The sequence below is a fragment of the Microtus ochrogaster genome, unplaced genomic scaffold (genome assembly GCF_000317375.1).
Source record: "Microtus ochrogaster isolate Prairie Vole_2 unplaced genomic scaffold, MicOch1.0 UNK43, whole genome shotgun sequence".
Lineage (NCBI taxonomy): Eukaryota > Metazoa > Chordata > Mammalia > Rodentia > Cricetidae > Microtus > Microtus ochrogaster.
In genome coordinates, this window is record NW_004949141.1 from 3115628 (window position 1) to 3129953 (window position 14326).

At 45.4% G+C, this 14326-nt stretch overlaps 1 protein-coding gene across 1 annotated transcript in view; it reads right to left on the reverse strand.

The window, feature by feature from the left end:
• The window catches only part of Igf2bp2 (insulin like growth factor 2 mRNA binding protein 2), a 133102-nt gene extending 119572 nt beyond the window's left edge, over nt 1-13530 (reverse strand). The window contains exons 1-2 of the mRNA XM_005368981.2: nt 13296-13530; nt 11760-11820 (exon numbers count right to left, since the gene is read on the reverse strand). Of these exons, the coding sequence (XP_005369038.1) occupies nt 11760-11820; nt 13296-13473 (239 nt within the window). The 5' untranslated portion in view covers nt 13474-13530. The remainder of the gene's footprint in view (nt 1-11759; nt 11821-13295) is intronic.
• Nucleotides 13531-14326: the final 796 nt, after the last annotated feature.

Consider the following 14326-nt stretch of genomic DNA (forward strand, 5'->3'; position numbering starts at 1 on the left):
AGGAAAGCCTTTTTAATCCCAAAGACAGGCTCCGAGTTTAAAGGTTTTTGTTTGTTTGTTTTTGTTGTTTTTATCCTGCAGCAAGGCTGAAGCACCCACACCTCTCCAAACAATGCTGCCAACTGACAAGGCTGAAGCACCCACACCTCTCCAAACAATGCTGCCAACTGAGGATCAAGTGTTGAAATGCCTAAGACTATGGAGGACATTCCTTATTCAAACCATACTGCAAAGGTGCTTGCACCCAGCCTGACAAGCTCAGTCAGATCCCCAGAACCCAGGCAGGAGAAAACAGAACCCTGTAGATTGAGCTCTGACCTCCACTGCATGCCCAAATATACACACACTCACAAATGTAAAATAAAATTGTAAAGTATTTGCCAGACATATAAGACTCCGTTTACTAGGGCGTGATTTAGAGCACTTGTTATAGGTGCTCTGATGTTGATCAGAAATGGGAACTATGGCCAGGCGGTGGTGGCGCACGCCTTTAATCCCAGCACTTGGGAGGCAGAGGCAGGCGGATCTCAGTGAGTTCGAGACCAGCCTGGTCTACAAGAGCTAGTTCCAGGACAGGCTCCAAAATCACAGAGAAACCCTGTCTCAAAAAAAATGGGAACTATGTTCCTCCAATTAAATGGAAATAGAGTGCTGTATTTTTTTTTATCAGATGAACCTGTATTATGTAACACACACACAAACATAATAATGTTATGTAGTCAGTATATATAGATCATGTATTTACAGAGATATTAGGTGGCTTCACAAAACAAGTATTCGGGACACCTGCAGCTTGCAGGCCAGCCAGTATAGCTTCAGATTTAATGAAACACCCTGTCGCAAAAGAGAAAAAACCTAAAGCCACAAATCAATTTTGGCATATAAACATTGTTTTGAAAGCATTACTGAAACACATACATATTATCAAACCATTATGGAAAAAAAAAATCAATGAACAAAAGAACTAACTTTTCCCAGGCAAAACTCTGAAGATGCAGAAAACGGCATGAGAAACAACCACCTGTCTCCCGCCTCCTCAACCCTGAAGACAAAGCCTTTTTAACAATCTCAGTGGTATTTCAAATAACTCAGCAGTCAGCACCTCTGACATCTTGTATAGTTCATGATGAATAAACAAGATGTGTGAAAATTTTAAGAGTAACAGCAGCTAAAATTTAAAAATCTTTTCCATTAGACTCTTTTAATTCTCTAAAAGGAGGAACAGGTCCTATGTTTCTAAAGTTCTTGATTTCCTTCTTCTCAGGTGTCCCAGCAAACAGTGTCAGAGGCCTGGCTGGAGGCATCGCTGTCAGGCAAAGAGGAAGGGAGGGAAAGGCTGGCTGGATTAGAAGTCAGATGATTTAACAGGGCCACAGACCTCTTTTCTAGCCTTCGGTAATTAACAAGGAAATGAAAGTGATGTTTTCCCTTTGCAAAGGATGAATGCAACTGCACTTTGGGAAAAACCTTCAGCATGGAGAAACTCTTTCCCAATCACTCAACCACTTACAAAAAAATCTGCAGTGTGTGGCCCCACGCCCCTTGAAGCCTATGTGTCGGCTGCACCAATCCAAGGAAGTGTGTGCCACAGAGACCATACATTCCAACACACTGAGCAAGCACACACGTGCCTCCTGAGCTGCCCCAAACCTCAGCGATGAGGGGCACTGGGGCTAGAGCACACAGCGGGCCTGCAACCTAGCGTCCCTAGCACCCCACAAAGTGCAAAGGAAGGCAGCGGGAAAGGAAGGGGTCAGTGCAGGGCCTTAAGGAAACCTTTTGTGAGCAGGCCAGTCACACTGGAGGAAGAAAGGTGGCAGAGCTGCTCAGCCCTGGAGGCTCTGGAAGCATCGACCGTCCTCACCCTGGAGTTCCAGAACACACACAGCGGCACCACAGGCTGCAGAGACCCGGTTGCCTCTGTTTCTGAGGCAACTGCTCTTCTGCCTTCCTCCTTCCCTCCTTAATAAATTAAAGGACTAAACTCTTTTTCTGGGTGGATCTTTCATCATCTACATGGGACAAATAGAGACACAAAGCACGGTCCTTCAAAACTCTATGTATACAATGATGAAGAAAAACATCCATTTTTCCAAGGCAGGTCTGTTCTCACCAGAGATGAGGGAGCACTAAAGGAAAGGGTCCCCAGCTGGACAAAAGCCCACAGCTGCATTTGCAGGGCTCTCAGTCAGCAGCTGACAGGCTACGTGCACTGGGAGAGGCCAGCATTTAAGATCTAATCTACTGATACCTTGAGCTGGCTTCATTCAGGTTCTTAACTGAGAAAGGGATTATCCTTTATAATTTGACACATTTCATATTATCTTATGGCTAAAAAATGCACCATCCTCTACAGGAGACAAAGCCCTTACATCTCATTTCACTGGTGATATGACTGTAACTTAAGTTTCATGTCACTAAAGAAAACAACAGCCACAAATGCACGAGATACTTTAAGTACCGGTTTAAAGGCAGCCACAGATCTTCGTCCCTGTGCCTCCACATCTGAAAGGCTTAAAGTTTCCTTTCTTTTCTTTTCTTTTTTTAATGTTTTTTAAAGACATCTTTGTGTAGACCTGGATATCCCGGAACTCAATTTGTAGACCAGGCTAGCCTTGAACTCATAGAGATCTGCCTGCCTCTGCCTCTGAAGAACGGGGACTAAAGATGTGCTCCACCACCACCTGGCTCAAGATTTCCTAATGCTAATAAGATGACCAGCTTTAAAAATAGGATTGAAGGGGCTGGAGAGATGGCTCAGCGGTTAAGAGCATTGCCTGCTCTTCCAAAGGTCTTGAGTTCAATTCCCAGTAACCACATGGTGGCTCACAACCATCTGCAAAGAGATCTGGTGCCCTCTTCTGGCCTTCAGGCATACACACAGACAGAACACTGTATAATAATAAATAAATATTTTTTTAAAAAAATAGGATTTAAAAATGGGGCTGGAGAGATGGCTCAACAGTTAAGAGCACTGATTGCTCTTTCAGAGGTCCTGAGTTCAATTCCCAGCAACCACATGGTGGCTCACAACCACCTGTAATAAGATCTGGTGCCAACTTCTGGCCTGCAAGGACACATGCAGGCAGAACATTGTATATATAATAAATAAATGAATCTTTAAAAATTATAATAAATAAAAATAAAAACAGGATTCTGTAATTCCCCTTCCCAATTTATAAACATTTAAAAGAATACAGCTGAATGAACTACTGAGGTAAGAAGTATTAGACACTTCTGCACCTCAAGTACATGGATCATGGACATGTGTGTGTCCTTAACTTTACAATCATTTTGAGGTTTTTTTTTTTTTTTTGAGCACTTACTCCCTTTTACATAATTAGAAATTTCTCTACTCTAGGACTACTTTAAAAAATCCCTTCAAATCATGACCAACACTTTCAATTTCTTTCTATCTTTTGTGTGTGTGGTTGCTGAGACAGGACCTTACGGAGCCCACAGTAACCTTGTGCCCGATTCCACCTCCCAAGTGACGAAAGCACAAGCCACCACACTCACAGAACTGGTTTTCAGCTGCACTCAACTATGAATACAGCAGACTTCAGCCCCCTCTGTCCTGGGCATACCAACTGTGGACAGGGGTAACATACAAAGCTAATCTCTATTTGCTGACTAGATGCTGTTAGTCTAGTTGAGCTACACACACAGCTGCAAAGATATTACAGCCCTTGAATGAAGCAGTTCGGTCCAGTGAAAGGATCTGTTTAGAGTCTGAAGGTTCACAGCCCAGTCTTCAACAGAGTTAGGCTCAGGGTGGGGTGGTGGTGGGGATCGGAAGGCCTGGGAGGCCCAGCCCAGGGCCTAGCGTATATAGCAGCTACCACTCTGTAATTATTAGTTACTCTCTTCCTCTCCCCCATCTTCTGAGTCACAATTCCATAGAAAATGCCACATCCCGCCCTGGACTGTACAGCTTGAAGAAGTGCACGAAGAGTTAGAACAACCCTTCACCTACTTTCTTTCTCAATAATTCCACCCTCCATCCCACCACCACTACCACCCTGAGAGTCCACAGAAATGAAACAAGATGATGAGTTCAGGAAAACATTACAACGTGGAGACGAAGGGCAACTTGTACACGCTTAGCTACTGAGGATGCCATCGAGAACTCGGCTCCATTGGTGGCACCTCCGCTCATACTCATGGGGGGTGGGGGGAGGACCTTATTCTGTGCAGAGAATGAGGCAGAGGAGAAAAGACTAGCTCCAGAATGAATCCATGAAAGACTGGCAGCTCCTACCAACTCAAAGAAAGCACGGCACTGCCTCCTGCAAGCAGCTGAGCTACGAGGAGCCCACCAGGTGAATTACTGAATTTTACCAAATGGCCCAGTCTTGACCAGAGCTAAAAGTCAGTGCCTAATTTGTGTGGCTCAAATGATAAGAGAAATGTCCTATTTTTGTTTTCTGGTATATTGGGACAGGGTCTCTCTATGTGGCCCTGGCTGCCCCGAAATTTGCTATGCAGACAGGCTGGCTTCTAACCCACAGAGTTCCTCCTGCCTCTGCCTGGGATTAAGGGCCTGTGCGACGGTGCCCAGTGAGGACCGTCCTCCTTAGCACTATCCTACTTCTTTTTTTTTTTTTAATATTTATTTATTTATTATGGACACACTATTCTGTTTGCATATATGTCTGTAGGCCAGAAGAGGACACCAGACCTCATTACAGATGGTTGTGAGCCACCATGTGGTTGCTGGGAATCGAACTCGGGTCTTTCGGAAGAGCATGCAATGCTCTTAACCACTGAGCCATTTCTCCAGCCCTATCCTACTTCTTAATACAGAAGATGCGACCACTAGAAAAATGCAACAGTATAAACAAGAGCCAAAACAAACCAGCAGAAATACCGTCTGAAAGCAGGGATGAACGCTGCTTTTAAAACGACATGCCTGCCCATGCCTTTAATCCTAGCACTCGAGAGGCAGAGGCAGGCAGATCTGTGTGTGTTTGAGGCCAGTCTGGTCTACAGAGTGAGTTCCAAGACAGTCATGGCTACATAGAGAAACCCTGTCTCTGAAAACAATAAACAAACAAACAAATAAAGTTTCTGATAAGCCAGTGTAACAAAGAGCGGCTCATCCAGACATGCTAAGAATAAGGTGGTTACAAAAAGGGCACTTCTCTATTTCTAGAGTTCCCAAATGGCATCTGGGCTTCCCAAAACTTTCGGTGGATTAATTTAAAAGGAAATGTTACGGGAGGCACTCTGTAAGAATCAGTGACGGGAGCCCTTGCCTGGGTTCTTCCCCACCACTGAATGTCTTTCTCTGCCACAGACAAATTTCTCTGCTTCTCTAAGACTAAGTTTCCTCACATGAGAAAAGGATGTTCCATTTTTCCTCTTCTCCAAATCTTACTTAGGAAAAGTTGATTTTCTGTCAAAGAGACCATACAGCTTTTTTTACTGTATGAACTGAAGATGCAGTCACGCACAATACAGCTCAGGCGATGCTCTTAAATACTGTGCCCATAACAGTACCAGCTGATAAAACTCCAGTGATTCTAAAGCCCAAGCCTCTCCCCAAGGCAAATTCACACTTACGCATTAAATAAATACACGACGAGAAAAACTGCAAACATCCCTCTTGTTGCAATGGTTCCATACAAGCTTTTCTGTTTACTAGGTAAACAAACGCTCAAGATGTAGGAAGAGATGATCATACTTAAAGTGTGTATCCAAACCTTCAACTTCACTTGCTGACCTTATTTAAATGCCTACTTGACAGACTAGGAAAATGGTGATTAAGAGTTCAAATTTCAGGAAATAAAAGTGTAAGGACATAAACAATGAGACAATTCAAAAAATAAGCAAAAAAGAAAAAAAATGCACCTCGAGAATGCAGAATTATTACTGAGGGTGGGAATCACTGCTTCAGAGGAGATATCCTGAAATGACGGACGTAAGGATGGCCCCTCTAATGCAGAAGCATCCTTTCCCGCTCCTATAGTCCACGTCAACATGCCATCCAACTCTGAACCAAATTAAAGACACATTCTTGTATTTTATTTTTCTCCTCTTTGGCAGTGAAAGCAACAGAACTTAAGGTTTTCTGCAATAGAAAATAATTTCTTTCCCTTATTTTATGAAGTAACCAGACTAAAATCCATAATCAAAACAGGAAAAGTAAAAACCTTAAAAATAATTCTGAGCACTCTGCAATTTGCTGCCCAAAATAGAACCCATACCATCCATACCACCAAATGAAAATTATAAGTTTGTAAGCATCAAGCCAAATTATAAAGTGAAAGATTTAAAATGTTTCAATGGCAACGAGTGGGGGAGGGGCTGTCTTTCTTTACTGGTAGGGTATTTGCTGTTTGTCCGCTAGCATCTCTTCACTGACATTGTTTGAACGTTCCCCAAACTAATTTCTTCTTCCCCTTGAGTACAAAAAGATAAAACCCGACTAATCAATTGTTCAGGCATGCTGTCTTAAATAGAACTCTCCTGTTCTCAAATTAAGGAGTCGTTCATATTTTGAGATATTATGCCTCTGACAAGATGTTTCAAAGCACACATTTTTAAAAATTAGTTTAGCCAAAGCCCACCAATCTCATTTTAAAAAGAGAGAGAGAATAAAAAGTAAGAAAAATGGAAAATACACTCATGGTGTTTAAATAGAATCTTTCAAATTACATTTTGAAACTCATGGCTTCTGAACAGCTCCCAATTCTACGCTGTTTCTAAGAGAACTGGTTCAGGACCGGTTGTGCAAAAACAACAAAACACCCTTCTAGGACAGCATTTCTAAGTGGAAGCGCGCATGCACCAACACACACTTCCCAAGCTGGGCACTGCGATGTATGCCTAGGATCCCAGCAATTTGGGAGGCTGAGGCAAAGAGCTCCAAGAGCTAGGAACAGCTGGGACTAAATCAGGAGACCCTGTGTATAAAAAAGAAAAGTCTGTGTGTGTTGGTTTTTGGGGGGGGGGGGGGGGAGTGACAGACTGTGAAAGCCACCACAGGAGTGAACTGGAGAGAAATGAAGGAGGGGAGTTTTTGCATTGGCCAGTCTTCTCAGGAATGGGCTCACTGAAAATGCCACTGCAGGTGTCTGCCTTGCCGGCCAGGAGTGAATGCACCTGTAAGTGCTAGGCATCTCGCAGGGGCTGAGCATTACACGTGACTTCCTTAGTGGGTTTCAATCATCTGGTGATTTTCATTAGCTTTGACTGGACTGAAACTCAGAGTAATGGCTGCTCAATTAAGGACCTCCCCTCTCTCTTACTACTTGATCTATGAAAAGCTACCGCTCCCCCACAAGACGCACACACCCCAGTGAATCAGAGGGATGATACATACATTTATACATGACCCATTGCTCATCTACTTTTGACGGTTTCATTAGCAGACCTGGAATAGTGGCCCAGTTGTAGACAGCAGATATTTAGAAAATATCAAACATTTATAAATAGTTCTAGGAGAAATCTATTTTTACTGCTTTTCTGTCTTGTTATAAATATACCCTAATCTCTATGCTTTTACGCACAATTCAGCATCATTAACATTCTTCTTCAACCCACTAAGGGACTTGAAAAGCAACCTGTACACACACACACATAAAAATATTGTTTACTTTAAAGGGTGAAATGATTTTCACATGTACTTAGTTTTGAATTTTCTAATCTCTTTTAAGTGTATTTTAAAATATAAAATCATTTCTTAAAGGAAATATACTTCAGACCATTACATATAAAAGGCTTTCTTCAAATATTATTAATTTTCCCTCATCCATCAAATGACCACCCCAGCTTAACATGATGAAACACACAACTTCTAAAGGGTCATCTTATTCTCTGTATTTGCAAATAAACCTTGTTACTATTGAAAAGTACAATGTAGCAGATGGACTAAATAATCAATTCTCTTTTAGAACTAAGGTTTAAGAATTTAAATACCTCTATAAATTGCTACCTTCAATTTAAAATTGATACTACTGGAAAACCAATCTAATTCAATAGTAGTATTGAATTAGAAAATAAAGGAAAATGATATACTTTATTTGTAGACCTCATTAGTTTTTAATGTTTAAATAATATATGAAAAGTTAAATACTAGCCTCTTAAAAACATCTTAAGGCTACATTATTATCTAAATATCAAGAATTTTTTTTTACCATTCCTATTCCAATCCTAATATCTATTTCTTAGAGATCAGGAAAATGTATGTTCTCTACAATATAAAAAATTCACCTTTTTGCCGGGCGGTGGTGGCGCACGCCTTTAATCCCAGCACTCCGGAGGCAGAGGCAGGCGGATCTCTGTGAGTTCGAGACCAGCCTGGTCTACAGAGCTAGTTCCAGGACAGGCTCCAAAGCCACAGAGAAACCCTGTCTCGAAAAAACCAAAAAAAAAAATTCACCTTTTTGAAAATGTGTAACTGCAACTTCAAAGCTAAATCAAAGTGACTTTACAGTTTGATAACATATATGGCACTGTATTAATCTTTCCACATATGTAATTAAGTCCAGCCATCATTTCTAATTCAACAAACTCTTGAATTAGGAGGCTCCTATAAGATGTAAAACTAATAAAGTCTTTCTGTTTCTAGAAAATTAAAAATTAATGCAGAAAAAGCCTTTGTTACAGGGAGGACGTGAAGTTGGGTGGATTTTTGGGGGGGGTGGTATTTAATTCAGCTATACACAATGTAGTACATACAAGCAAAATACAATTGGGATACTGTTTTCTTTAGCATTCCTATAGGAGACCAAATTCATTTGCATTGGAGAACACAATTACTGACTTCTAACTCATGAAAGACAGATTCATAGCTTCCCTACAGCACCTCGGAGCATTTGACTGTCCCAGTGAAAATGGCATCAATCAGCTACTTCCTAGAAGTGGGTAGATTCTGCACTTTTTTTCTAAAGTTGTGTTTCGCACAGAATCATTCAACTTTAGGTACAAAAGCACAGTCAAGTAAGCATGTCTTGGATCAAAACCGTTTATCCAATGTGTACATGTGTGTATATGGGAATTTAAGTGCACTTTCAGCAGCACCCAAAATAAAAATTCTACCAAGGAAGTTTCTGGAACTTTTCACAGCACTTTTAAAGTTATCAGTTTTTTTTCCCTCTTTAACCCACAGGTACTATATGAATATAGAAGACAATCCAAAGATTTTTATTCAGCAGATTGAAACCAAGTAGAATGTAAGAGAAATAGATGATAGGTGTGGCTTACTGACCAACAATCTGCACTTAAGATGGACGAAACATAAGTAACAAGAAGAAAAAAAAAATTCTACTTCAGAGTGGCTGAAAAAAGAAACAGTAGTGTCTAGTCTGTCTACAGTGTAGCCATGTATATTAAATGATGCTATGTGATTTAACAAAAGACCCAATGGTAAGCAAATAGCATGCCAATAACTCCACAAATGAAGATTAAAACATTTTACAAACTATCATCAGCTTTAGAAAAACAACACCTATCTTCCTATTGGGAACGTAGGTATTAAAACAGCTTCCTGAGAATTCAAAGAGCCAAGCACAATATTTAAAAAATTAGCACTCACTCACTGAATCATTTCTCAAGGAGGTAAGAGAGGATGGCTTGTTTTCCCTGTGCTCCACAGAACACAAAAACCACATATAGAACTGACCAAATGTTCACAAATTTACTTCCAACTTGTCAATTTGCATGGAAAGGGAACAAAAGAACACTAAAACAATCACTGTATAACATGAAAGCTTTGGTCTTAAATGTCACAGTATTCTGGTTTTTTTAAAGCCACCAGCGTGGTTGTGCCCAGAATTATGGAAACCTCGTCCCAGAGGGCTGAGCCTAGCTAACCAATTCCAACCAGTTTAGCCTTCTCTCCCTTAAGCTGCAGTGCAAGTAGGGAACGTCTGTACTTGAAATAAAGGGGGAGGAAAAAGATTAAAACCATCAGTCAAAAAATAGTGCCCCTCTCTCCAGCAGCCGCTACCCATGCCTTTGGTTTCTTAACTGTCTTCAGGTGTAGTCAACCACGCGGCAAGCTGAGGTTATTTTATATCACCAACATGTTCAAAGAAATCCACTTATTCCTAGGACTATATAAGCCCTAGACTGTTAAACAATTTATACTAAAACTTGTGACTAAAATTTGAGCTATGGCAGAATAAAATTACCTAAGTGACACTTCAGCCAAAATACAAACAACCTCTGCATTTTGAAAGAAAAAGCCAAAATAGTCTTTTTGTTGCTAAGTTCTGGGTGATCTTAACAACTGTAAATAAGCTAGCATTTCACTTACTTTGAAAACTGAAGGATATATACTGCATGGTGGAATAAGGGGACACCAAATAGCCCCAACTACAAATCTATTGACTTGTGCTAATTTTGACCTCCAAAAGGATTCACAAGAGCTAGACAGCCAACAGAATGAAATATTTAGAGATACATCGTGCATTAAACATTCTCAGTGGTTCTTTTTAACAGTATTCATCAAAACTTCAACTGTTGAGGGACGAAGGGTTTAAACCTACAGTAAATACTTAGCATCCCAGAAGACATTCCCCTATCCATCCCCCAAAATGGTAATAATAATAATACTGAAGGAAACCACATAAACTCAGAACAATTTACAGAAAGCCTGCTACACATTTTCAACATAAGAATCCACTCAGTAATACAACCCAAACTGCATATCATTAGTTCTTAACTTTTTCTAAAACAAAAGTATTAAAAGTTTTCTAATGTGGTGCAGTCATGTACAAACAGATTCCATGACATTAAAACGTATGTGGAAATAAGCTCACGATGTTTTTAAAAACCCTCCAGCACAGCCAAGTATTTCTAAAATCAATTTGTTTTAAAATGTTCTCAAATCTTGCGTCTTAACCTCTGACTAAGAAGGTGGAAAATCAGACTTAGCCTCCCAAGTTCACATACTTAATGACGAATGCAAAGAAACTTCCTTAATGGCTGTAAAGTAAGTCAGGACACGTGGGAGGAGGTAAACACCCCCCCCCCTCTCAATTTAAAGTCCACAGTGAGCTTCACACAAAGATTTTCTCCTTCATTCTTCCCTAGCAAATCACTGGGGAAACCCAGCCCCTACAGAACGCGTTACTCCTAGGTTAACAATAGCTAACTATCGGCTTCACCGCGACATTGTTTATTCTCCAGCGTTTCTCTAAAGCAACAATAACAGCAAAGTGTTCAGGAGCACAGCCCCTCTGCCTCAGTTACTGAAGTCTGGCTTCTCCCTGCATCCCATACTAACAACCTACTGCTTTAGAATACCACACAAAATACTGACCCCTTAGTTACTGAATTATTGTATTATTCGTCACTAAACTATGCAAAAAAAAAAAGTAATTAAGTCGCATGGTCAAGTTAAGCAATTCAACTGACACAGTAAATATTTACTCTTAACATCTCCCAGGAAGTTTGCTATTGTGCTGGGGGTAGGGATGGCAGTCGGGAGTTCTCGGGGAAAGGCAATTTATGATAAACAGCTTAATCACAGCCAACTGGATCCACCTAGTGTTCTCCATCTCGACCCCTAATTAGGCACCAAACAGTTTGCAAGCGCAGAAAGCACCTTATATAATGAAAGTAAAATAATAATAAAAGAATAATAACTTTCTAAGCTATGTATCTCTACTAACAAACAAACAAAAGCCCTTTTAAAAAAAACATACAGACATTTTTTAAAGTTGACGATTTTTTTTTAGTTATACGTATGGAAAAACCAATCGCGGAGCGGGGGTTAGAAAAAAAGAAACTAGGCAAAATATATTTACCTTAGCTTTTTAGAGACTGAGTAATCAACTTCCATGATTTTCCCATGCAATTCCACTTTACCTTTAAAACAGAAATTTAAAGTACTCAGAACCTCCCTGAGTCAAACCCGCAGGGGTCTAGGCACACTACTCCGCGCTCGGGCTCCGCCTTCTGGAGCCTTCAAGGGGTCCTCCACCCGGCCGCAGCTGGGCGAACTTAGCACCAACTGTGATGAAAAGTGGGCGCCACGGGTGGCGGACGAGGTGGGAAGGGCACAAGCCTGGTTCCGACCCCAGGTATAGCTGTGGGTGGCAGAACCGGAAAAACACATTTAATAAAGAGCGGCGCCAATTTGAAAAGATGAGCTCATTTGAAACTCAAGCTGCAGGGCTGGCGCGCCCCGGCTTCTCCGGCCCCCAGTTCCATATTCCGCCACCCGAGGACCCCGAGATTCCGGAGAGCTCGCCCCCCACCCCGACCCCACCGCCCTCCCTGCCAGCTCTGGACACGCGCAGGAGACCCCAGCTCTGCGGCCGCCTACTTTGGAGTGACCCCCAGGTCTCGCCAGCCCACCCCACCGCACAGGTCTCCAAGGAAGGGGTTCCCTGAGGAGTCGGGGGTCGCAGGCCTGGGGAGCGTGGCCCGTCGCGTGCGTGTGCGGGATGCGAGCTGGGAACGCGCGCGCAGGCGAGTGTCGCGCTCCGACTCCCGTCTGGGCTCCAGCGCGCTCGCGGGCCCCCCGGTCGTCTCTTTCCCGGTTCTCAGCCCGGGCCCCCACCGAGTTGAGACAGGGTACCTCGTAAAAAGGTGCTTCTGGCCGAGCAGGAGGCGGGGAGACGGGAGGCGGAAAGCCCCCAGCCCCGAGTTCTTCTCAATAAAATCGGACAAAAAATTCAGGGAAAAATAGGAGCGCTTCCGAGACCAGCGAGAGGGAAGTGAGCTTCGGGAAAAGACCGAGGGAGATGTGCGGTCCGGCAAGGGCCGGGTAGGGGGAACCCCGGGACCTCAAAGGGTTCAGTAGGTAAAGTCGAGGAACTGCCGAAAGTGGGGGGCCAGGACACGGGGGGGGGTCTCGAAAAGGAGAGTGCAACTCGGGAGACTGCAGAGGGTGAGAGGTCTTTGGCACGAGGCATGGGAAGAAGGAAGGTCTGGCCAGAAGGGAAGATGCTGGACTTGGGGGGCCCCTGGCAAAGAGGGCACTTGAAGGGTCAGAGAAAAGGAAAACGGGGCTCTGCAAAGGTGGGGGCGGGGGAAGCTCCGCGGAGCAGCTGGGCACGCCAGGGGCGCTTCTAGGAAGCCAGCGAGCCCTGGGACCCCCGGAGGAACACAGGGTCGCCCCGAGTCTGAGGCCCGAGGGTCTAGGGTAAGCCCCCGCTGTGGGGGCAGGGCAGCCGGCCGTCCCGGAGCCCGCCCGCCACCAGAGTCGCGCGGGGCTGGTGCGTGGAAGTGTGCGTGCGGGCGCGGGAGTCGCGGCGGGTGCGGCCCGTGGGGCTCGGCCTCCCCGCTGCCACCGTCCCGAGCCGGCGAGGCGAGGCGTGGGTCGCGCGAGTGCTCACCCGAGAGGGTCTCGATGGCGCGGATGGCCCAGTTCTGGTCGGGGTAGTCCACGAAGGCGTAGCCGGACTTGAGCAGGACCTGTCCCGCCAGGGGCAGCTTCCTGTCCCCGAAGAGCTGCCGGAGGTCGTCGGCGGTGACGGCGGGGCTCAGGTTCCCGATGTACAGCTTGTTCATCATCCGCGTCTTCCCGAGAGCCCGCGGCTCCCCCGGCCCGGCACCCGGCGCTCCCGCCGCCTCTGCTGCCCTCCTCTCTCCTCCTGAGCCCGCCCCCGCCCCCACCCTCGCCCTCAGCCTGGCTCCCCCCACCGCGGCCGGCCCGGCCCGCCCGGGGGCAGAGGCGGAGGCGGGGACTCGGCGCGGCTGCCTCCTCGGGGCAGAGTCCCGGGCGGGCTCGCGGACAAAGCGCTCGCTCTGCCTCCCGGTATCGGGGCGGCGACGGGCGACGCACCCCACGCGCCGGAGAGTTGGACCGGCGTGTGCACCGCCAAGAGTGCGCGCCCAGCCCGTCCCGCTCCGCGCGCTCCGATGGTTCGGCGCTCCCCAGGCTGCGCGCCGGACGGGCGGAAGCGGCGGCGACCCGAGCGAGTATCCGACCGGGAGCGGCTTTGCGTGGCGGCGCGCTGGCGGTAGGAGGAGAGGGGGCGTGGGCGGGGTGTGTGCAAGGTGGACCGGCGCGGGCGTGCGGCCGGTGAAGTGCACAGCGAGGTGAGAGGCGCACGCCACGGCTGACAACTTTTCCCCCGCGCGTCCAGAGCCATGCGCGGATCCGGATACTCGCTGCGAGCCGGGCTCCTGGAGAAGGGGGCGCATGTGGTCAAAGGACGGTAGACCACACCGGCTTCTTCCCAGACCGTGTATCCTAGGAAAGTTGCCGTGGCTCTGGGCCCCGGTTTTCCCATCCAAGAAGAGAAAGGAAAGCCAGAGCTGAGACCAGCGGCAGCCCAGGTGGCAGCCGAAGAGACGACGACGCTGGATGCCAGGCTGAGCGATCGGTTTGGTTCCAGAGCCTGGGAGACATTCCCGGAGTTCT